The sequence below is a fragment of the Rhineura floridana genome, chromosome 3 (assembly GCF_030035675.1).
Source record: "Rhineura floridana isolate rRhiFlo1 chromosome 3, rRhiFlo1.hap2, whole genome shotgun sequence".
Classification (NCBI taxonomy): Eukaryota; Metazoa; Chordata; class Lepidosauria; order Squamata; family Rhineuridae; genus Rhineura; species Rhineura floridana.
This window is the reverse complement of record NC_084482.1, coordinates 12,807,219-12,832,100: the sequence shown is the minus strand read 5'-3', so window position 1 is coordinate 12,832,100 and position 24,882 is coordinate 12,807,219. Positions and strand designations below refer to the sequence as shown.

General features: G+C 46.1%; 1 protein-coding gene across 1 annotated transcript; it reads left to right on the top strand.

Annotated features, from left to right (window-relative positions):
- The first annotated feature begins 1,937 nt into the window (after positions 1-1,937).
- Positions 1,938-11,440, top strand: LOC133379376 (microtubule-associated proteins 1A/1B light chain 3C-like). Its single transcript, XM_061614506.1, has 4 exons — positions 1,938-2,061; positions 3,871-3,926; positions 7,182-7,288; positions 10,718-11,440. Exons 1-4 carry the CDS (start codon positions 2,010-2,012, stop codon positions 10,899-10,901), a joined length of 399 nt encoding a protein of 132 aa, XP_061470490.1. The 5' UTR covers positions 1,938-2,009; the 3' UTR covers positions 10,902-11,440.
- The last annotated feature ends 13,442 nt before the right edge of the window (positions 11,441-24,882 follow it).

Here is a 24,882-nt window from a genome sequence, read left to right as displayed (position 1 = left end):
GGGCAGGGCCAGAGGCAAAAACGGGCAGAGAAACAAATGTAAATTTTACCTTTGCACAGTAGGCCAGTTTCTACACACCCCTCTCTATCCTCCATCCAGGCGAGAAAGAGGCATTGTCAGAGTTTGAGGGCACATTCCAGCCAGGCAAAAACACTCAAGGAGGGTGTGAAGCAGGGCCAGTGAGGAGTGTGGCCTGGAGAGAGGGGATGTGATTGGGGAGAGTGTCAAGGGCCAGACACAGAGGCTTGGAGGGCCACATTTGGCTCTCAGGCTCAAGGGTCCTCACTCTGAGCTAGGGCTTGTTAGTCCTAAAACAATACAAAAATGACCAAGGAGACAGCCCCATGTGCATAGGCTCAGGCTGCAAGGCACTTCTTTAAAAACGCACACAACGTGTGCCTCTGCTATGGTAGCCAGGTGGAAAAGAGTGCACAGCTCCTGTACCCTTAATAGTCCTGCAGAAGTTAAAAAAAAAATGTCAGCAGGTGTAGCCTGTCCTGTAAGCTACACTGGTTGAAATTCCTCTTTTACACAACTATTAAAGGTGCAGGAGCCCTGCCCTCTTTTTCACCTGGCCACTCTGAGCCAGGAACCTTCCCCATCCCATGTTACTGAACTACAGCTCCCATCAGCCCCAGCAAGCATGGCCAAGGATGAGGGGAGTTGTAGTTCAGCAACATCAAGAGGGCCAAAGGTTCATTCACACCTGCCCTAACTTTTGCATACTTCCGCAAATGTTCAGCTGGCCACAGAGTCTGATTGGACTTATTCTCTCATCATTGTGCACAAGGCTACAGCCTTACAGCCCAACCATATGCACAGGTGTTTTTTTTGAAGTACATCCACTTGATTCAAGGGACTTGCTTCTTCCATGTAATTGTGCATAGGACGGAAGAATGAAAATCACACAGATGGATCCAGTTGTACTTACGGCCCAGCGGTTGCAACCTGCAACTCAAACACATTCAACAGCCTGCTCTGTCGGGACTGGCCTTTCTGGGGATTTGTTCAGAAAGTAATGAACACTTGGGCTTCATGTGCATTCATTTATTGGCATGCCTGCTTGCTAGATTCAAGTGAACTGCAAATCCCCCACTCCCACCATTTGAATTCTGGAGACATGAGAAAGAGGGGAAGGCTGATGTTGGAGGAAATCTAGTGGGTATATGAGCCATGCATGCTAGGGAGTTTTTAAAAGGCATCCTCAGCATTTCCCCCAAAGGCAAAATAGGGACAGTGTTTTACCAGAAACAGACACCAGAAAACAGGGGCTGTGTTTGTCATAAAGAAAAAGCCGGCACAGTATCACAGATGTGTGCACAATGTGGGGATGGGTGAGAATTTTGATCCAGTTCACATTTCAAGCAAACGTGCACTTTCCCAAACAATATGAGAACCAAAATACAGCCATCCTTTGAAATTCACACTTTTCTGAATTTTGAGATGCAGTTTGCCAACCAAACTAGGTTTACAAAAATGCATATATTAGGGGAAAGTGTGCACAAAAAGGAATATATGTATATAGTGAAAATAATATGCAAAAAGGCATTATATGATGAGAAATGGCTTGTAAAAATGTGTACATTAGTCAAACATGTCTACAAAAATGTGTTTATTAGGAGAAATTCACACTAAAGTGCTGAAGAATTTTCATGAGGATTTTTAAAAAAACAAACAATTGTAAATTGCTACAGAAATGTGGAGAACTAAATTTAAGATTGGAAAAATGAGACACTGAGAGAACCAAAATTGACAGATCTTTCCATCCCTAGCAAAGACTCTTTACACTACTGTAGGCTTCCCTTGTTTCAGGCTTACTCACCTTTACTACTCAGAGCAGGTGTCTATCATTATATGGGAAGCAGGCAGCTCCACCCCCCACCAGCCTTCTGTTATATGAAGGCAGTGAATGAGGCAAGCTGAAGTGATCTTGTTTGAGTTAGTACTCCAGAGCAGGGGTGGAAAGGTCTAGTGGGGGGGGGGGGAGGAAAGTTCTTTTTTTTTTAAAGATGCTTCGGTACCAGAGTGACAGCTGTCCTTTCAAGCAGAGGAAAAGTTTAGGTAAAAGAGCTGAAGGATGAGATAGGTGATGGGGTGGGGCATGCAACTCTGGATTGTCTATTGGAGCTTCTAATTTGCTGTTTGCATCTTTCTCCTGCTAAGCTCAGTTTTCCTTTTTGTTTTAGTGGTTGGCTTAATAGCCTACTATTCTTTAGCACTGCCTGTTTCTATTTCTGCTTTCATTTCAAATATTTTCTTTTCTCTCACCTTCTAAAGTAGCCTAACTTTGCAGTGTTTCCCCACATCTCTGGGTTGCCTCACCTTTCTTCTATTAGGTCTCTTTAGCTTTTGGCCATCTCATTTCTGGTCTGCTTTTCCTGCAAGAAGCTCAGGTATTGACCTTTAAATCCCTACACGGTTTCGGCCCAGTTTATCTCACGGAGCGCCTTCAACGCCACCAATTATGCCGCCCGACAAGATCGGCCACACAGGACCTTCTCTCAATCCCGCCAATGAAAACAGCCAGATTGGCGGGTACTAGAGAGAGGGCATTCTCAGTGGCAGCCCCCACTCTTTGGAACTCCCTCCCACAAGATCTCCGGCACGCCTCTTCTTTAAATGTGTTTCGGAAAGCCTTAAAGACCTGGCTCTTTCAGCAGGCCTTCGGGGTATCCGGGGAGGGTTAATTGTTATAACTGTAATGCCTCCTGCCCAGTTTTAATATTGTTGCTGCAGATGTATTGTTTTTATATTGTATTATATTTTATCAATTGTATTCTAACAAATTTGTAAGTTGCCTAGAGTGGCCATCGGCAAGATAGGCGACGAAGAAATTAAATTTATTATTATTATTATTATTATTATTATTATTATTATTATTATTATTATTATTATTATTATTATCAGTGGTATTTAGGGTTTTTCACCACCTCTCCCTATCTTTATGCTTGAAGCAACATGGGGGGATTAGGCTGCTAGAGTGATTGGTCCAGGCAGGGCCATCCACTAAGCTTTGTAACATAGTATGGATTTGAACCTGTCTCTTGCTCTGCTCCCTATCCAAACTCTAATTGCTCACTCCTGCAACAGCTGGATGGCAGTCAGAAATTAAATGGAGAAACTTCCTGACCCCAATACTTCTTGTACTGAAAAGAGCTCCTCCTGTTGAATGTCTGCCTCTGACATAAAGCTGTTAAAAGGGTGCAGGAGTCCTACAAGAAAAAAGGTGGCAGTCTAAATTCCTTCTTTAGGGCAAGGATGTGGAACCTTGCCATCCGACTGTTGGTGGGGTCCATCTCCCAAGACAGCATAACCAATAGGCAGGGATGATGGAAGTTGTAGTGCAGTGACATCTGGAGGGCCACAGCTTCCCCCATGTCTGCTTTAACACCCATCTTCTCCCTTTCTGCTATGATCCCCCATGGGTGATGGTTCCTCACATCCCTGTGTCTTGAAAACATAAAACAGGTTGGCTCTGAAGTTTCCTCAGTAAGGGATGCTGGCTGGGACACTCATGAGCTGCTGCAGATGACTACTTGTGGTGACTAAAAGGCAGTTTTCTGGTACCTTTTGAAGTGGGCAAAAGATTTTAGGGGTGTATGTGGTCACATCTGCACCATAAATTTGAAGCACATGGCTTCACTTCAAAGAATCCTGGGAACTATAGTTTACCTCTCACAGAAGCTACAATTCCCAGCACCCTTGACAAACTATAGGATTCTTTGGAGAAAGCCATGTGCTTCAAATCTATGGCGCAGATGTGACCTAAGGGTGATGACCTTCCTCTAAATGTAGTCTATGGGAAGCTGAAATTTCCAAAAGTCTTTCTGACCGCTGTCATGTTTTTTATCTCTCTCCTTTTTTTCTTAGTCATTCGGATGCGTGAAGCAGCTGATATCAGGACAAAGTATCCAAGCAAGATCCCGGTAAATCTCTCTTCTTTTTTTCCTGCCTGGAATCTCTTGGTTTCTTCAAAAGCAGTGTTTGATGCAGTTGTTATAGTACATATACAATTAGCCCAAGACACAACTAGGTTGAGATAATAGAACTGCTTTCAAGAAGTTGTCCAGTTTCTTTTATTTTCTCCAAAGCTGTAGTACAGGGTAGGTTAGGAGATAGTGATGAGCCCAGGCCCCAAGTGACCTTCAAGCTGAATGTGGGTTTGATCCTGCAGTTCCAGTGCTTTATCCACTGCATCGCTCTGCCTCTAAGTCAACCTTCCTCTAGCTGGTACTCTCCAGAAGTTTTCATGAGGCTGAGAGGCAGTGACTGGCCCAAGGTCACCCAGTGAGCTTCATGGCTATGTAGGGATTCAAACCCTGGTCTCCCAGGTCGTAGTCCAACACCTTAACCACTACACCACACTGGCTCTCCTGCATCTGGTTTTACTATACCTTAAAATGCCACAAGAAAAGTCACAATATTCCTCAATCCCTTCAAACTTGGTGTGAAATGTTCAGTCTTGAGCCCAGCAGGAGATGAGAAACTGCTATGACTGCTGGGTTGTTTTTTTTAAGAAAAAGTATTATCTTGGACTCTGTATAGGCATATCTGGCAATTTTGAGCTGATGATTACATATTTCCACCTAATATCTCCTCCCCGAGCTCTGCCTATTTGACTCGCCCACCCCTTGACCAGGTATCCTTTTAAAAATGGCAGAGCTGAAAACCCTTTGTTACACGGAGCAGTGATGCTTGGACCATAACTCTTCTGGTTACTCTTGGAATGACTGTTGTCCTTCCAATGATAAGGCTACAATCTAAAGCAGGAATGGGGGCCTCAGGCCTGGGGGCCAGATGTGGCCCTTCATGCCTCCTTTTCTGGCCCTTGGGACCCTCCCCAGCCACACTCTCTCTCTCCACATGCCATATCCCTTGCTGACCTGCTTAATGCCCTCCTGGGTGTTCTGTTGCCTGGCTGGAATGTGTGCTTGAACTCTGACAATGCCTCTAGATTGCCTTGATGAAGGTGTGTGTAGAAACAACCCTGCTATATAAAGATATAATGTGCATTTGTTGCTCCACCCACTTTTGCCTCTGGCCCTGCCCACCACTGGCATATGGTGCCTGGAAGGGAATGTGGCCCTTGGTCTGAAAAGAGTTCCCTACCCCTGATGTAAAGCATGACTGTTGACCGTGGTTGCTTCCGGATGATCAGTTGGTCGAGCATTCATCCTGATTTCTTTGCACAAAGTTTGTGTGGATGTTGGGACTGCGTTGGCTATTTATTGGGCATTCATTCTGATTTTGTTTGCAGGGAGGTGATAATGATGTTTCATCAAGCAAATGTTATTCTACACTTTCCAGTGCATTTGCCTGCACTTTTCTTTATTGTAAAAAGACCTACTGGGGTGGGGGGGGAGTGGATTTGTTGACAAGATTGCCAAATCAATTTTAATTGTGTATCCTGAATTTGCCAATAGGTGATTGAATCCCACTCAAATAGTCTGGAAGTGCCATTGGTGGGATGTGGACTTAAAACAAGTAAGATTGAGCTGAATGCGATAGGGTTGAATGAGACATGTAGCTTCTCAACCACAGGATGGAAGCTGTGGTGCACACAGATTACTTGGGCAGCCTGGCTCTATGTGTGCCTGCTTGCAAAGAAGCACAATTGAACACAGTAGGACATCTGTGTTGCTTGCAAGTCTGCATTTGAGTGTAGCTTTAAAGTAGTCTTCAGCTGTCATGCCTGCTTCACTCTCTGATAGGCCGACTCTCCTCCATTGCATCTGAACAAAGTTCCTGTATTTTTTTACAGTTCTGTAGAATATGCAGCTGGTCATGCAGAGTCCAAGAAGTTGCACCTGCTGATAATTCTCTTAGCAAAACCCACTCATAAAAGGCACAGCATCTCTCCTGCCTTACTCTACACATGGTCACCCTAAACTCTGAAGCTTAATTTTTTAAATGATCCATATGTCATAGCATCTGCCTGTTGTCATTTTCCATGTTGCCAACACATCTAGCACAATCTTTTCCAAGCATCTCAGTTGTATTTTGAGAGGCTTCAGGGGCTTTTTTCACTTTGCAAGAGTTGATCAGAGCTGCCATAAGGACAGAGAGAAGAATAAACCGTAAATCAGAAAGTACCTGGTCCCAATCTGGTCTCTGCCACAAATCCACTACTGTTGCAAAACCTTATGCACACTTATAGGGGTGGAAAGATCTGTCTGTTCCGGTGCTCTCATTTATCCAACCTTAAATTCTCCACATCTCTGCACATCTTTTTTTAAAAAAACAAAAACCTCATGAAAATTCTTAAGCATTTTAATGCAGATTTCTCCTAATAAACACATCTTTGTATGCTGCTTTGTCTAACGTACACATATTTGCAAGCCATTTCTCATCATATAATGCCTTTTTGTGTGTTATTTTCATTATATATATATATATATATCAATTTTTATGCACTTCCTCCTAATATATGCAGTTTTGCAAACATTGGTTGGCTAGCTGCATTGCAAAATTTGGATTAGTGCGAATTTCAAAGGATGGCTGTTTTTTGGTCTTTTTAGTGTTTTGGAAAGTGCAAATTTGATAGATTCGGCTTGAAATGCGAACTGAATCAAAATTGTCACCCATCCCTACTTTTGAGTCAGTATGTCGAGGACCAGGCTGCACCTCTCCATGAGCAAGCTACCAATTTCAGTCCACCTCCCCACGCAACCTCCGATAAGGGAATCATAGTGTCACTGATCTGTCATACAGGATTGTTATCTGTGTAACTAAAGAACAAGTGAAACACAATGGATATTCCAAAGAACTATGAGTGCTATGGACTGAAGGTTCTTGACTGCCTCTTCTGCTAGTGGTTGATGGTTTTCTAAGTCCTTAGAAACAGTTTTCTCCAGTCTTACTGCCTGACTTACAACAGAGAGTCCAAGATTTAAAACCTGTGCTCTGCCATTGAGCTGTGACTGTTTTCCCACATTGTTCCTTCAGCTTTAAGTTTTAAGCTTTAACTATACCTACCTTGCTGTAACTGGGTATGAAACTCCTGGCTCACTGCATGTTTCTCTTTCTTGAACTTAATGTCCTTCACTGTTCCTGTGAGGAACTTGGAGCAATACATATGTGGTTCCCTTCCTTCCTGGCAGCTTCCAAAGACAGATCTGCTTCTCCAGGAGTGGAGCTTCCATCCTGTCCCTTGAAACTGTTCTATGCTTTCCTACGTACAGGTGGTGGTGGAGCGTTATCAGAAGGAGAAAGCTCTCCCACAGCTGGATCGAATCAAGTTCCTGGTTTCCCAGGATATATCTATGTCTCAATTTATCTTCACTCTGAGGTACGGAGGAATTTTCACATATTGCAGGAATTGGCGGGTGGGAGAACGTTTACCTTAATCTGAACCTGATGGAAAACTTCTTCAGCAATTTATGCACAGTACCATGGCAAAAGAAATATGTTGCCTGTGGGTGTTCTTAACATGGCTTTTGTGGAACAGTGTTTCTGGGGAATGTGAGTTGCTTCAGCGTTCTATGTTAGGAACAGATATTCATGTGGCAGACTGGGCTGGTTTTGGTCAAATCCCATATGCCTTTTGCTCCTGAAGGATATCTACAGTCAGGACCAGCCATCTTGGATTATGGAAGGTGTGCACACACAGTGCATTACTGCATGATGCGCCTGGGCATACTTAAGTCCACGGCAGTGGTAGTGTGGCTGCTGCTGCCCAAGGGCCCACTGCAGGCTGGTGCCGGCCCTGGCTACAGTTACTGCAAAAGCACATGGTGCATTTCTGCTGAATCTTCCTACTCCATGAGGATTAAAAACCTACAGTCTTCTAAAATATGTTGTCTTCATGAAGAAAACCCTGCTAAAGATATAGCAGTATGTGATTCTAGCAACTAGTTATCTTTAGTTAGAAATCTGTCTGGACACACCAAATGTGAAATCCAAGGAACCCCTGTGCCTGCCTGCATTTGGTAATTTGGACTGGGTGGAGAATTTGCATGATGTATGGCATGCATGGGTCACACATGTTTGTTGCCTCTTGATAACTTGCAGCTGAGTTTGGGTACAGACTCATTATACTTCAGGGAAGCCAAAGTCCTTCTATGGTGACACTTGTGGCAGCTTATTCACCTATGCAAGTCACCATGACTTCATGCACCATGATCAAGGCTCCCACGTTTGTAATTAGACTACCATGTGCACAATGTGGCCTCCCAGCTGCTGTGTCATAGCATCAGTATGTTTGACTGCCAATATCAAATAACCTTGCATTCTAGAAAGCCAGTGTCTTGTGGCCATAGTCTAGGGCAGTAGTCTTCAACCTAGGGTCTCCAGATGTTGATGGACTACAGCTGCCATAATCTCTGACCATTAAACCTGCTGCCTGGGGATGATAGGAGTTGTAGCCCAACAACAGCTGGGGACTCAAGGCTGATGAACAGTGGTCTAGGGCAGTGGTTCCCAACCTTTGAGTACAGGATCCACTTTGTAACCTCTAAAAAATTTGTGACCCCCTGCTCCAAATCACATCTCCAAATATCCCTTTCTATAAAAAGCTCCCAGCAGACAGAGAGGTGTTGCTTTCTTTTCTTCATGCAAAGGTCCAATCAAATTGGTATCTCCCCCCACACACACATACACACACAGTCTGAAGATGTACAGTCGTATTTCCCAACATCAGTGGGTTACAGTGTTGGACTAAGATCCAGGTTCAAATCCCCACCCAGCCATGAAGCCCACTGGGTGGCCTTGGACCAGACACAGTCTCCAGTCTGACCAATCTCACAGGGTTGGAGTAAGGATAAAATGGAAAGGGGGGACCATGTGCACCACTTTGAGCAACTTGGAGGAAAGATGGGATATAAATGCAATGATAATTAAATAAATACATTTCTGCTGCAATTCCAGGACCCCAGCCTCAGCCAACCTGCTGAGATTTTTTTTAAAAAAAGATAGTATGGGCATACCCCGCTTTACTCTCCGGTCCCATTGCGAACATTATACTTTAAGCGAAAATAAACTTTAAGTGAAGCAATTGTCTTCACTTGTACTGCATGCAATCACCACTAGATGGCAGCGGCGTCATGCCAATAAAGTGTCCATTATTGCAAAGCCCGCAAACGTTAAGCGGGGTATAGGGATGTATGGAGCATGTACGTTATAGCGAGGTGACGTTAAGTGAAGCGACATTAAGCGGGGTATGCTTGTAATCAAGAAGCAGCAATGGGTGGTGTTGGGGATGCTAGATTGTGCACTGCAGACAATAGGGTTGACCGATTAAGGACAGGGGTTAGTGCCTTTAGGCCTGGGAATGATCATCAGAACTGGTGACTTGGTTAGCATGCACTTGGGGAATGAGAGTGGAGCAGAAGACAGATCAATGTGCGCACACACGCGCACACACGCGCACACACGCGCACACACGCGCACACACGCGCACACACGCGCACACACGCGCACACACGCGCACACACGCGCACACACGCGCACACACGCGCACACACGCGCACACACGCGCACACACGCGCACACACGCGCACACACGCGCACACACGCGCACACACGCGCACACACGCGCACACACGCGCACACACGCGCACACACGCGCACACACGCGCACACACGCGCACACACGCGCACACACGCGCACACACGCGCACACACGCGCACACACGCGCACACACACGCACACACACGCACACACACGCACACACACACACCGCCCCTCCCTCCTACAAGCATCGGCAGGCAGGCAGGCATGCGAGAGGGGGGAAGCCCTCCACTGCCTCAGCATCTTAGACAGAGAGATGAGGGGTCAAAGTGTAGGTGGAAGAAAGGACGCACTAATACATAGTCTCAGAGATGGGGGGCAAGCAAGTTGTGAGCTTCCCCACTGTTCCTTAGGTCTGTCTGGGCTCAAGGCAAGATCTGGGCAGCTGCACAAATAAGTATATTTTTTTAAAGGAGGTGGCAGCAAGTAGGTGCCAAGAAAAGCAGGCAGGCTGGCTGCCAGGAAGGAAGGGGGAAAGCAGCCTTTGGTGCACCTGAAAGACAATCTGCTGCTTCAGCAAAAGACCTCCCCACTTGTTTAGAGCAAGCGGGAGGTGCTATCTGCAGTGGCAGTGCGGAGCAGACCGTGTCCAGGGAGTGAAGACTTTTCTTAAAAAAAAAAAGAATATCATTTCTTTACTGTTTGGGCCCCCCTCTGGATTACTCCTCAGCCCCCTGGGGGGTCATGGCCCTCAGATTGGGAACCACTGGTCTAGAGTGACCATATGTCCTCCTTTAAATTGGACAGCCCTTCAAGTACAGGATGGTGCTCAGTAACAGTAAAGAAGGCCATATGAAGGGAGAGCAGGGGCCTGGATCTTCCATATCAACAGCACACAGACAGCAAACTGAATAGGCACATGGGTCCCCTGGCCACAAGCCTTTACCAATATAGTGAGGTGCATTGTATTTTTGTTTGAATTATAGTAAATTATTTCTAGATCTTCATCAAAACATGCACATTTTATAAAAAAAAACTTGGTCTCTCTTCTGACTGATGACCTTTCCTCTCTTTCGGTGCTGTGTTAAGGGGCCACCCTGTCATAGCCACCAGCTTTTTGTCCTTGCTGATCTTAACCTTGATTACAGTCTCCGCCTGTGGCCCTCTCAGAGGCATCCAGTTGGCTATTGTGAGGATGGAATGCTGGGCTTGATTGGCCTTTGGACTGATCCAGCAGGGCTCTTCCATTCTCTCCATTTCCTTCTCTAGGAGCCGCCTGTCCCTGACGGCCACCCAAGCCTTCTACCTGCTGGTGAACAACAAGAGCCTGCCCTGCTTAAGTCTGACTATATCGGAGGTCTACCATGACAACAAGGATGAAGATGGCTTCCTCTACATGACCTATGCTTCTCAAGAAATGTTTGGCAATAGTGGCTACTGCAATGGCCAATGAAACCATTCCGGGGAAGGCCTCTGCAGCCCATCATTTTGTCCTCCTCCCCCCCCTTTCCTTGCGAGGCATAGTTCTAAAAAGGATTTTAAAACTGCTTTTTGTGCAAGAGTGGCATGGGAGAAGAGTATTCACAATAGGCCAGGATTTGCTTTTGTGACTTTGTCCCTGAATTAACTGCCTTGCATTTTCTATCTGCCTGAAAAGACTCCCGGATGATGTGGTACTTTTAGGGTCATATACTTTCTTAACCAACTCTGCAGGGTCATTACTTTAATCCACTGCCAGCTTATTCTTTTAAACTAGTTTCTTCCCTTATCTCTTTATATATAAAAAGCCTCACTTCTTTTGCACAGAGAACATTTGTCCATTTTTTTATTTTAAACAAAGCTGATTGGCCTAATGGGTATCTGGAGTGTTCCACAAGTGGAAATTTTAACTGCATAGCTGTTTTTGTTACTGAATCTTTCTTCTTTCATTTTAAAAAAAATCTCTTTCTGTCAAGACTGCAATAAAGGAATAAATGGGCACAATTACACTCATCTGATCTGAGTGTGGCTTTTTCTCCCCCCTAGGAGGAGTGAGTGGTCATTAAAGCCATTGAGACATTTAATCATTTTTCCCCCTTTTCAAAAAAGGAGGTGAAGGTGACTTGATTTTTGGTCTCCTTGCTGAGGAAGTGGAAAGTCCATAGTGGAATCTGAACAGGCTCCAAATGGGAAGGGCTGAAACAAAAGAAAAACTTGATCAGACCCCATCACTTGGCCTATGACAGAGAGGGCTTTTGAAGGACAGGTGTACAGCTAGGTCCCAAACCATACAATAGGGGTGAGTATACTACCCATGGCAAGCGTACTCTCCACCCCCATGTCTACCATGAACGTGTGGCAGCAGACTAGTTAGAAGGACAGTTCCTGCAAGGATGGAAGCACTTAACTGTTCCTGTGCCCAACAATCTTCCCCTTGCTTGACTGGCTTCCATTTTTGGAGCCAGGCTTAGTGCTTAAAAAAAAACCTTACAAACTGATAAAAGAAATGTGAAGTGAACTTAAGGTTGGAAATGGAGGATCTTGCACCTGACAAGATTCATCCATCCCTACCTGGGAGAAACATAAGCCTTGTCATCTTGCTTTCATCTTAGTTTGCTTGATCAGACAAAGCCCTACCTAGTGCAGCCTTCTCTTTCCAGCAGCGGATGAGCACATGCTATAGAAGCTGAAAAGCCATGCATGCTGGCAATGGCCTTCTGCTGTTGTTTGTCGCCAGCGACTGGTGCTTGAGAAGAATACTGCTTCTAACTATGGGTGTTCTACTAAACAGCTGCTCCTTTGGTCTCTCCATAAATAAAATAAATAAGGACTGAAAATAAAGAATAAAAAGGTTTAGAAGCCCTCACAATTCCTCACATTGTGATAACTTTACAAAAAAACATAGAGACCGCACAGGTGCAGAACATATAAAATAACTTCTATTCAATCCTGGTTTGAACCATGAAAATATTAAAGTTCATTGGATCGACATCAGGGCTTTTAATACCTATGAGAAATACAAATATACTAGAGTTCTCTGACAAACTGAGTAATTTTGAGTTTCAGCTGCGTCACTACTTATGAGTCCATTTTGTAAACTAACCCCTTGGGAGAGAAGATGGATTTAGGTAACACGTAGTGTAGTCTCCTAACTGTAACCAGGAGTTAATTTTATATTAAAAAGGCCACTAACGCAGATCACTTTTAAAAGGGATCAGAAAACTCCATAAATCATCTGGTTGGCCACTGGGAGACAAGATACTAGACCTAAATGGACTTTTGATGTGATCCAGCAGGGCTGTTCTCAAGTTGCCATGGAAACCTGAGCCAGGCTTTGATCTGAAAGCTCAGCTTTGATGGCCAGGGTATGGCACCTCTTCGGCTTTCTCTGCACATACTCAGAAGAAGTCATTTCTAAGTCTCTGCCCTGCCATGTAAAAAGAGTCCTGCCTCAAATTAAGCTTGCCTGAATGCCCAGTCCTTGCTGGGGGGGGGGCACAAATGAACTCGTGTCCAAAATCATCCATCCATTAGAAAATGCTAAGTGTGAGACATTCATCATGTGCAGGATGAGAACAATTTCCCAAGCTGACAGTGATGTGGCAGAACACCTCCTCAGCGTTTAAGATTTCCATTGCACTTGAATGCCACACCATGCTGAGCAGGGGTAAATATTTCATGTGCTGGAATGCTGAAAACATTCATAAATATTACTCTAAAATTAGCCTGAAGTGTGAAAACTGTTACAGGAAGAGAGGAGGCAGTTGCTGCTGGCATGTCTGGCTGAGAGACAAATTACAGAGAGTGCTAACATTTGTTTAACAGCATAAGCACTGCCTGGTTGGATCAGACTAAGAGTCTATCTAGTCCAGGAACGAGAAACCTGGCGCCCTCCTGATGTTGCTCCCATCATCCCTGATCACTGGTCATGCTGGCTAGGGCTGTTGGGAGTTGGAGTCCAGTGACATGCTCCCTGATTTAGTCCAACACCCTGTTCCAACAGAAACCGCCCAGATGTCCCTGGGAGTTTACAAGCAAGGCCTGGAGGTAATGGCCATATCTTCCTGTTTGTCCCCAGCACCTAGTAATTGGAGATATACTGACCGTAAACATGGAAGCTCTATCTAGCTATTATGGCTAAAGGCTACTGATAGACCTCTCCTCCATGTGAATTCATCTAATCCTTTTAAAAAGCTATCTAAGCTGGTGGTTATACCATATCTTGTGGTACTGAATTCTACTTGTATTGATGATGATGATGATGATTAATGATGATGGTGGTGTTTTGTTTTCTTTTAAAATTTTGTTTATTTGTTAAATTTGTATCCCATCTTTCCACCCAACAGTGCTCAAAGTAACCACCTTGACAATTAAGCAAATGCAATAAAAAAGGTCTTACTGGCTGATTAAATTCCAAGAAATAGACAGCTGATCCTTGTTTTATGATTTATACTCGAGTATAGATACTCACGTACAAAATACATAAGGATGTCATAAAGAATAAAGACTATGTACATATAAAATTGGTGCTAGCCCTTAAAAATACAAAGACCATAACGTAAAAAGAGCCCTGCAGGATCTGGCCAAAGCCCCATCTAGCCCAGCATCCTGTTCTCACAGTGGCCAAACAGATGTCTATGGGAAGCCCACTAGCAGGACAGAAGCACATCAGCAATCTCCCCTCCTGCAGTTTCCAACATCTGGTATTCAGAAATCCCCTATTATTTGTTTGACTGTTATGTGTGTGTGTGTTTTAAAAATACACCTACAGTTTTCTAAGTGCTGTACATAGGTTAAAAAAACAACATGGTCCCTGCCCCACAGGCTTACAATTTGATGTTTTTATTTTATTTTATTTATATGCTGCTTAATCATTTGCATCTCTAAGCAATGTACATAAAAACAAGCCACACAGAAAATAAAACAATAAAATCATCATAAAAACAAATACTACCTTAAAATATCTGCTGGAACAAGACACTCTTAATCATGCACCTGAAGTTCAGCAAGGAGAATGCCTGTCTCATTTCATTCTGGAGGGAGTTCCATAGGCTTGTTGAGCCCCAGCTCTCCCTCGAAGGGCAGGGAGGGGGAAGGCATGAGTTGCAGGTGCTTCAACTGTCCGAAGGCGTGGAAGATCCAGCTGTTGTTGTGTCTACTGCCTTGAGGCAGAGTGCGATTTAGTCACCCTGCCAATTCCCACGGATGGCCCAGCCCCCCTTGGGGACAACGCTCAGCCTTCAAGCACCCGCACGGAGTCGTTAGGGGAGGATTCCGAGAGAGCAATAACTCCTCCTTCACCAAGCCGTGAATTAGCAGTAACTCCCCCATCGACTCGCAGTAACTTAGAGATGCCTGACGCTTCCCAGCCCTCTACTTCCTTGTCTGTTGATAAGGACCTTGTTTCATAAGTCTGCTGTGTTTGAGGGAGGGCATTGAGTCAACTTTCCTTTTACGTCGCAGAGCATGACTAGAGAATAGTTAGGGATTTCTAGTGAGTTATTGTAGGGTTTTCTATGAAGCGCACTTCTTTTGATGTTTCTGTTACTTTAATAAAATGAGATTTAATTGCACCTGTGTCTCAGTTTCGTGGCTCTGACTCTGGACGGGACAGTTTGACTCAACCACCATCCCTACTCACACCTGTTCCCATGGCAGATGACATGGACCTGGACGGAGCAAGAGGGGGAATACCCATAACCATGGAAACCTTGTACGCCGAGATCCAGAACCTCTGAGCCACCACACGAGCCTTGCAAGCCGAGAACGAGAATCTTCGAGGCTTGATTGCCCAAGTCCAAGCTGCGCAGCATGGGACGGTGCCAGCCCCTGTCAAAACTCCGGTGGGGCTCCCCGTTCAGTACGGGGGCCAAAGTGAACAGTTTGCCACGTTTCTAGCCCAGTGTGAGTTGTACATTCATGTGCGCCAAACTGAGTTCCCGACTGATGATGCGAAGGTGGCATTCATCATCAGCCTGCTGGAGGGGGAAGTGGCCAAATGGGCTACCCTGTACTTGATTCGCTGTGATCCTGTACTACGACAGTTTGATGCTTTTAAGAACGCGATGGGGGAGATGTTTTGAGACCCCAGAGGAAGGAGACGGTGGCCTGTCAGCTAGGGACCCTAAGACAGGGTAGAGGCTCTGTGGGAGCATACACCAATGCCTTTCGCATCTTATCTCAAGAAACAGAATACAACAACCCAGCCTTGATGTACTTCTATCAAAATGGACTCAGTTCCAAAGTTTTGGATGAACTGGCATGCTCCACGCCTCCTGGCACCCTACGAGGCCTGATCCAACTGTGTTTGCAGATAGACAGCCGCCTGGAGGGGAGGAAGTTGGAACGTCAGATGGAGACTTCCCGGGCTCAGGCTGCTGCCCCGCTACCTCACGCACGCCCTACACCCAGCACGGGCATCCCTGCTCTCTTGGGAGAGGAGTCTATGCAGATTGGGGGGGACAGACTGCATTTGACAGAGGAGGAACGGGAGAGGTGCCGGAGGGAAGGATTGAGCCTGTATTGCGGGAGGCCAGGCCACCTAGCCCGAAACTGTCCAGCCAAGATAGGGAAACCGCAGCCGCCGGAAAACTCCACATCCCAGCTCTCATAGAGGCCAGAGAGTTGGGGGGTGCTGCAAACACTGAGCCTCCGCCACAACCCCTTCAGTCCCAAGGTGCCCTCCTGTTACCCGTTCGCACTGCCCTGCCCTCAGGTGAGAGTTTCCTAGCCAAAGCTATGATTGATAGCAGAGCATCCTCTTGTTTCATGGACCGAAGTTTGGTGCAACACCATGCTATCCCCACGTGCGAACTGAGTCAGCCATTGGCAGTGGAAACTATCGATGGCCAGCCTCTGAAGTCTGGGGGAGTAACCAGGGCAATGGAGGGGTTAGTAGTGTCAGTCTCTGGGCATCGAGAAGACCTGTTGTTCTATGTGGCATCCTTGCCTCGCTTCCCAGTGGTGCTGGGTATGCCTTGGTTGGTCTGGCACAACCCCACTATATTCTGGGATGAAGCCGTGGTGGCTTTTACCTCCAAATATTGCCATCAATACTGCCAGCCTGTGGAGGAGCCGGCGGTATTGGCAGGAGTGCCTGGCCTCGGGGAAATAACGTTGCCCGCCAAGTACGGTTACTACCGGGACGTATTTGACAAAAAAGAAGCAGATCAACTCCCTCCTCACCTGCCCTATGATTGTGCTATTGACTTGATGCCAGGGGCACACATTCCTGCCGGGCGGATATACTCTCTGTCTGAACCGGAGCTAGCAGCACTAAGAGAGTTTCTGGACACCAATTTGAAGAAAGGCTTCATTCGTCCTTCACAGTCCCCAGCCAGGGCACCACTGCTGTTTGTCAAGAAAAAAGGGGGTGAGCTCCGCCCGTGTAATGATTACCGGACCCTCAACCAGATCACGATCCCCAACAGTTACCCCTTGCCGCTCATCAGGGAGATGCTGGAGCGACTGCGATGCGTGAAAATTTACACGAAATTGGACTTGAGAGGAGCTTACAACTTGGTGCAAATAAAGGAGGGGGATGAGTGGAAGGCTGCTTTTAAGTCCTGTTACGGTCAGTTCGAGTACCTGGTCATGCCTTTTGGATTGTCGGGCGTGGCCAGAGTTTTCCAGAATTTCATGAATGACATCTTCAGGGACTTTGTGGACCATTTTATGATTGTGTATTTGGATGATACCTTGATATACTCAGACACCCCCGAAAAACATGACGCACATGTGCAAGCAGTGTTACAGAAGTTGCGAGAGCACCGCCTTTACACCAAGCTGGAAAAATGTGGGTTTGACCTGACAAATTTTGACTTTTGGGGGTATCGTGTCTCCCCAGCAGGGGTAGAAATGGACCCAGACAAGGTTCGTTGCGTATTCATGTGGCAACCCCCCAAGACAAAGAAAGATTTGCAGCGCTTCCTGGGGATTGCCAGTTACTACCATCAGTTCATAGCCAACTACTCTAAGCAGACTGCACCACTTATGGACTGCCTGAAGGGCTCAGGACCTTTCAGTTGGACGGAAGCCACTCAAGAGGTGTTCAAGAGCCTGAAGCGGAGATTTGCTACCGAGCCCATTTTACAACATGCAGATCCCGCGCTCCCTTTTGTGGTGAAGACTGATGCCTCGGATGTAGCGATCGGAGGAGTTCTTTTGCAACCGTCGCAGAGAGGAGGGGGATTGAAGCCTTGCAAGTATTTCTCAAGAAAGTTGACAGACTCAGAACAAAACTACACCGTGTGGGAGAAAGAGCTGTTACCCATCAGGGATGCCTTTGAAGCCTGGAGGCATCATCTGGAGGGGGTGCAGCATGAAATCAAGGTGTGCATGGACCATCGTAATCTAGAGAGTTTACACACCGCCTGCAAACTAAATCAATGGCAAGTGCACTGGGCCCAGTTTTTTGAACGTTTTCATTTCAAAATCCACTACATCTCCCAAGCGTAGAATAAGAGGGTTGACGCCTTGTCTCGGAAGCCGGAATATATGAGGGACCCCACCCCATGACCACTACAGGTTGTTATTCCTTCCAAGAAGGGTGGTTGGGGCTTGCCAAGACTCCTGGGAGGATGAGGTGCGGGAGGCGCAAAAACAGGACCTTTTTGCCCAGGGGCAGCAGGCTGAAGTGGCCGCACAGTGCAAGGCAGAACAGAAGGACTTCACGTGGAAGGGAGACATACTGCACCATCAGGATGCCATCTACATGCACCCAGGAGAATTGAGAGCCAGAGTGCTATGTCAATGCCATGATTCCCCCACAGCAGGTCACTTTGGGGTCTTTAAGACTATACAAGCTGTCACCAGGGAATTCTGGTGGCCCAAGGTGCGGAAGGACGTAGAACATTATGTCCATTCCTGTCCCACCTGCATGAGAGCCAAGCATGCCACCAGGAAGCCATCAGGGCTGTTGGAGCCCCTTCCTACTCCTTCAGGACCTTGGCGGATGATCACTATGGACTTTATTACAGATCTGCCCCCTTCTCAGGGAAAAAACACAGTTTTGGTGGTGGTTGATGCCTTCTCAAAAATGGCTCACTTCATTCCATGCACCGGGCTCCTGAACGCTCAAGACACAGCCAAGTTGTACATTCAATATGTGTACCGGTTGCACTGACTGCCAGACAGTCTGGTCTCCGACAGAGGAACACAATTTACTGTGCATTTTTGGCAAGCTTTGTGGAAGTTACTACAAAGTGAATTAAGACTGTCGTCTGCTCATCATCCTCAAATGGATGGGCAGACTGAAAGAGTAAATGTGGTTTTAGAACAATATTTACGCTGTTATGTGGGTTACCAGCAGAACAATTGGATGTCTTACTTGCCTTTAGCGGAATTTGCCTACAATAATGCTGTGTATTCGCACACGCAACAGACCCCATTTTCTGCCAACTTCGGCTACCACCCCGGGTGTTCCCCGCCCCACAGGACACTCTCTTTGTTCCCGCCGCTGAGGATTTCATGCAAGAACTTCACGCTATGCAGCAGTTGCTCCAGGAGCAGTTGGAATGAGCCAAAGCAGATTACAAGAGAGTCCCTGATCAGCATCATCAAGAGGGGCCCCTCATAGAAGTGGGAGACAAGGTGTGGGTGTCTACACGTTATTTACCTATGCCTGGTCGGTGCCACAAGTTGCAGGACCGGCGTGTAGGGCCCTTCGAGGTGGAGGCACAGATAAACCCAGTGGCTTACAGGCTCAAGCTACCTACTACTTTCAAAATGCATCCAGTTTTTCATCGTGCATTACTGACGAAAGACTCCCTTCCCGACCCGTACCACCCACGGGTCGAGCCAGTGCCACCGGTGTTAGTTGAGGGGGAAGAGGAATACGAGGTACAACAGATACTGGACTCGAGGAAGCGACACGGGTGCCTCCAATATCTCATTCATTGGAAAGGGTACGATCCATCAGAACATTTGTGGGAAGCAGCAGAGGATGTGCACACCCCAGCTTTGGTGAGAGACTTCCATGAGGCTTATCCCGTAAGACCCATACCTCAGGGGTGGGAAGGGTTAAAGCATGGAGGGGGGGATGATGTTGAGCCCCAGCTCTCCCTCGAAGGGCAGGGAGGAGGAAGGCATGAGTTGCAGGCGCCTCAACTGTCCGAAGGCGTGGAAGATCCAGCTGTTGTTGTGTCTACTGCCTTGAGGCAGAGTGCGATTTAGTCACCCTGCCAATTCCCACGGATGGCCCAGCCCCCCTTGGGGACAATGCTCAGCCTTCAAGCACCCGCACAGAGTTGTTAGGGGAGGATTCCGAGAGAGCAGTAACTCCTCCTTCACCAAGCCGTGAATTAGCAGTAACTCCCCCATCGACTCGCAGTAACTTAGAGATGCCTGACGCTTCCCAGCCCTCTACTTCCTTGTCTGTTGATAAGGACCTTGTTTCATCAGATGAGCCCGTGGAGGCTCGCCCCCCCCCACCGCGCTCCCGACGGTGGGAAAAGCGTACCGGGCAGAGGGCGGGGATGCGAAGGAGTGAGAGATTGTGCTCCAAGACTTTCCCTATTTAAGTCTGCTGTGTTTGAGGGAGGGCGTTGAGTCAACTTTCCTTTTACGTCGCAGAGCATGACTAGAGAATAGTTAGGGATTTCTAGTGAGTTATTGTAGGGTTTTCTATGAAGCATACTTCTTTTGATGTTTCTGTTACTTTAATAAAATGAGATTTAATTGCACCCGTGTCTCAGTTTCGTGGTTCCGACTCTGGACAGGACAAGGCTTGGGTCCACTGTACTGAATGCACAGCTTCTGGTTATTTATTAATTAAATTTATAACCTGCCTTTCCTCCCGAAGGAGTCCAGGGCAGCAAACATAAACAAAAAAATTTAACAAGAAAAAGAAAAGCATACGAAAAACACTTAAAAACCTTCCAAAACACAATTATAATGTAAAACATTCTAAACCGCATTTAGAAACATTCTAAAACACAGTCATGAGCCATGCATCCAAGCCATGGGGGACCACCAACAGGGGCTGCTTTCACACATGGGGGCTAACAGCACTAGTTTAACAGATTAAAAAGGTAGCGCTTTGTTCCGGATTTCAAAAATCCCTTTCACACTGCAGGACCTCTTGCGATAAGGAACAGGACTTTTTCAGCCAATATAGCAGCGTTTCGCACAACTGTCTTTCACACGCTGCAATGAACAGAGCCTCGTTTTCAACCCTCTCCCATTATACACATGCGCACTGCAGGTCAAGTATCTCGTCCCGTCGCCATGAAACCACTCTCCCTTTACCTTCCGCCATATAGTTGAAATGCTGCTATCTGCTATTTGTGTGACAGGGCTGCGCAACAGAAGGGCGGGAACGCACTGCATGCTGGGATGGCTGTTGGTAAGGGTGGGAATGCACTGCATGCTGGGATGGCTGTTGGTAAGGGCAGGAATGCACTGCATGCTGGGATGCCTGTCACGTGAGCAGTGGCAGCTAGCGCAAAAGTCCCATGATCTTCCGTTTTCCCAGCCTTGCTATCGGAATTTTTCTGGTATCATTTATTGTGGAAATTAGCGCTAAACTTCCACTTCATTTCACCAGAATTCCAGAGCTATTCGTTATGTCGTGTGAAAGCTCAAATTTTATGTGCAAATTAACAGGAAATAAATCGTCAGAATAACGGAATAAAGTGCAGTGTGAAAGCACCCAGAGACTCCCCCAGAGATCTCAGCAAGGGGTCAGACAGTCCTTAAGATATCCCAAGCAGCTAAGGACATTGGAAACCTGGCCCAATAACATATGGGCAGCCAGTGCAAGGTTTTAAGCACCGGAGTCATGTGCTGTTAGTAGTCTGTCCTCTCATCTAGTCCAGCATCCTGTTCTCACAGGGGCCAACCAAAGTAAAGCCCAAAAGCAGGACCTCAATGCAAGAGCACTCTTCCCTCCTACAGTTTCCAGCAACTGGCATTCAGAGGCATCCTGTGGAGGTAGAACTTAGCCACTGTGGCTAATTGCCATTGATAGCCTTATCTTCTAATCCTCTTTTAAAGCCATCAAAATTGGTGGACATCACCGCCTTCTGTGGGAGCAAATTCCATAGCTTAACTATGTGCTGTGTGAAGTACTTTCTTTTCTCTGTCCTAAATCGTCCAAGGTTCAGCTTCATCAAATGCCCCCAAGGTCTAGTATTATGAGAGAGGGAGAAAAAACATGCCTTCTCCCTTTCTGTAACAGGTTGCAACCCACCAAGCTGTATGCCGTCCAATAAGCCACTCTTGGCAGCCTATTTGGGGGGTTTGATATATCTGGGAATTGTGAAAATGAGAGGGGGATGGGTTTAGCATCTGGTAGGCTATGTCAGTTCAAGGCCTGTGCTTTTTCACTTGTTCAGAAATGATCTAGAGTTGAGCAATGAGTTTGCTGACGATAGTAAATTGTTCAGAGTTGTTAAAACAAAAAGGGATTGTTAACAGCTCCAAAAGGACCTGTCCAAACTCAGTGCATCGGCTGTAAAACAGCAAATGCAATTCAATGTAAACAAGTGTAAAGTTATGCATATTGGAGCAAAAAATCTGAATTTCACATATTGTATATGTTCACGGTGTCTGAGCTGGCACTGGCAGTGATTGACCAGGAATGAGACCTTGGGGTTGTATCTATTTGGATAGTTCAGTGATGTCAACCCAGTGTGAAGCAGCTGTGAAAAGGGCAAATTCCATGCTAGGGATCATTAGGAAAGTTATTGAAAATAAAACTGCTGATACCATAATGCAGTTATACAAATCTATAGTGTGACCGCATTTGGAATGCATGTATACCGTTCTGGTCACCTCACCTCAAAAAGGATATTGTAAAGCTGGAAAAGGTTCAGAAAAGGGCAACCAAAATGATCAAGGGGATGGAGCGTCTCCCTTATGAGGAAAGGCCGCAGCATTTGGAGCTTTTTTAGTTTCGAGAAAAGGCGAGTAAGAGGTAACATGATATAAGTATAAAAATTATGGATGGCATCGAGAAAGTGGATAGAGAAAAGGTTTCTCCCTCTCTCATGACGCTAGAACTCATGGACATCCAATGAAGCTGAATGTTGGAAGATTAAAGAAAGCACTTCTTCACATAGCACATAGTTAAACTACAGAATTCGCTCCCACAAGAGGCAGTGATGGTTATCAACTTGGATGGCTTTAAAAGAGGGTTAGACAAATTCATGGAGGATAAGGCTATCCATAGCTACTAGCCCTGATGGCTGTGCTCTGCCTCCATAGTTGGAGGCAGTATGCTTCCAAATACCAGCTGCTGGAAACCACAGGAGGGGAGAGTGCTCTTTGCACTCAGGTCCTGCTTGCAGGCTTCCCTAGGGCAACTGGTTGGACACTGTGAGAACAGGATGCTGGACTAGATGAGCCATCAGCCTGATTCAACAAGCTCTTCTTATGTTCTTAACGCCGGCCTGGGTTGTGTTTTGATTTGATGCTCCCAAAGCAATGCAGGCCTGCTGTAATGCCTTGAAATTCAAAAGCAAGTGGAAGACACAAAACTGAGCCCTGCCAAATCTGCATGCAACACACGTGCCTGGCTGGTAGACAGTGGGTGGATTGTGTTGAATTATAGAACTTGTAGGATTTACATCTTTAATTTCCCAAGGGGTCAAATCATGGCCCACCCAGCAACCTCATTCGTTGACCTCTTTGGGGGTGCAGTATATTGTCTGTACATCTAATTCCTCACTGCATTTGCCCCCCCAGGTCTGCATTGGCTCAGCTCTGCTGCCCAACGGCTTTGCCATCTATCATTCTGTCGGCGGTGTTTATTTCAGCAGTTGCTGCCTTCTTTCCCAGGCAGATGTTTGGAGGCTTCCCATGCGGGCATCTGCTTGGTCGGGGTTTTGATAAATATATATTTAACCTGTCAGCCCACAGCTCATCCATTTCTATCTGGAGCTTTTTTCCATCGAATGTTAAAAGTGGGAAAGCATTCATGTTTGGAAAGGTAGTTTTGCCTCTGTCTGTATCTAAAGATTGGGAAACAGAAATAGGAGCCATTTAGGGCCGGTTCCAATAGACTGTTATCAGCTAGAGTTTCCTCCCCTCTTACGTTACATGATATGTGGTTTACTTTGTCTATCTGTTTATTTCTGTTTCATTTTATTTATATCCAGCTCTATCCCTAAGGATTAAAGTTGCTTACATATTTTAAAATGTACATTTCCACCCAGCCACCAAAAAATAATAAGTAGAATTTCCCCAAATATTTCAAGAGTGTCAAACACAAATACAAAAGTGTCCTGTCTGTGAGTCAGACAACAATGAGCAGTTTTAATTCCTGGTGTTGATGGGACGCAAAAGTACATCTTTAAATGCTGGGGTTGTGCTCCACATTTGGCTCCTGGCATCATTTAATGAGGCCCTCTGCAAGGAATCAGGTTAGATCTGAGTTAATGGAGGGGGGAAATGGGTGGAAAGCTGAAATGAATGGAGAGATGAACAAAGAGGGAAGCAAAGAGAGAGAGAGAGAGCAAGAGAGAGAGAACTATACGTTCCTGCAGACTCCACCCATTTTGGTTCTGACTCCACCCACCATAGATGCTGCCACAGACTGACATTTCCCATGGAAAAAGTTTCTCCACCATGCTTTAATGAGTCAACATAGAAATTGTGCCATCTACTGGCCAGTAAAGAAATAAGCACACCATGTACTTTAGTGTGGCAAAATTCTAACTCACTGTTGAGTCATTCATTCTACTTCACTCTTACATGATAAAGCATAAGAAACTGCTAGGTGGTGTGTTAAGGGCCTTTATGTGTGTATGGGATGAGAGCAGGAGGAAACAAAAGAAAATTTATTTTGCCAGAATGAACCCTTCAGTGTATGAAAAATCACCATCAGATGCTCGGGTGAAAGCCCTAATGCTTATGAGCCATCACCAACTAAGTGGCTATGTTCATCCACCATATACAGCAGCATACCCAAATGCTTCCATGGCCCTGTAAGTACATTCCTCAAGTCACCCGGGGAACAATAGTATGAATGAAAGAATGAATGAATAACTGGATCAGGGGGATCAAGGAAGTGTAATTAACCTGTAGCTGAGCAAGGATTGAAGAACAAGGCCGGCCCTTCCATGAGACAGACTGAGGTAGCCACCTCAGGGAGCTAATGCTGAGGGGCAGGATGTGAACTGAATGGTGCATTCTGCACAGCCTGCCCTGCAAACCCAACCTGCCTCCATCAGGTGCACTGGAGGGTGCTGCCCCATTGTCAGTGTCAAAGTAGCTCCAATTACCAGTCTGGTCAGCTTTTGTACATGGAATGGGGGAGGATGCCATCTCATCCTTTGCCTCAGGCAGCAAAATGTCTCAGGATGGCCCTGATGAGGACTAATGCCCCACCGTTAAAGTCAGTTAAGCTAAGGGTAGTCCAGCAAAATCATGGCTCTTGGGGCAAGATGCTACCTGCCTTCTAATCTTGCTGTTCAATAACCTGCTGCCCGAGCTGCAAGATGAGTAGGTGGTTG

What these genes read in the sequence shown, in the direction of transcription:
- LOC133379376 (XM_061614506.1), top strand. Translation starts at nt 2,010, where the DNA reads ATGCTTCGGTACCAGAGTGACAGCTGTCCTTTCAAGCAGAGGAAAAGT. An exon ending in AGTATCCAAGCAAGATCCCG is followed by an intron (nt 3,927 to 7,181) that starts GTAAATCTCTCT and finishes TCCTACGTACAG; the next exon opens with GTGGTGGTGGAGCGTTATCA. An exon ending in CAATTTATCTTCACTCTGAG is followed by an intron (nt 7,289 to 10,717) that starts GTACGGAGGAAT and finishes TTCCTTCTCTAG; the next exon opens with GAGCCGCCTGTCCCTGACGG.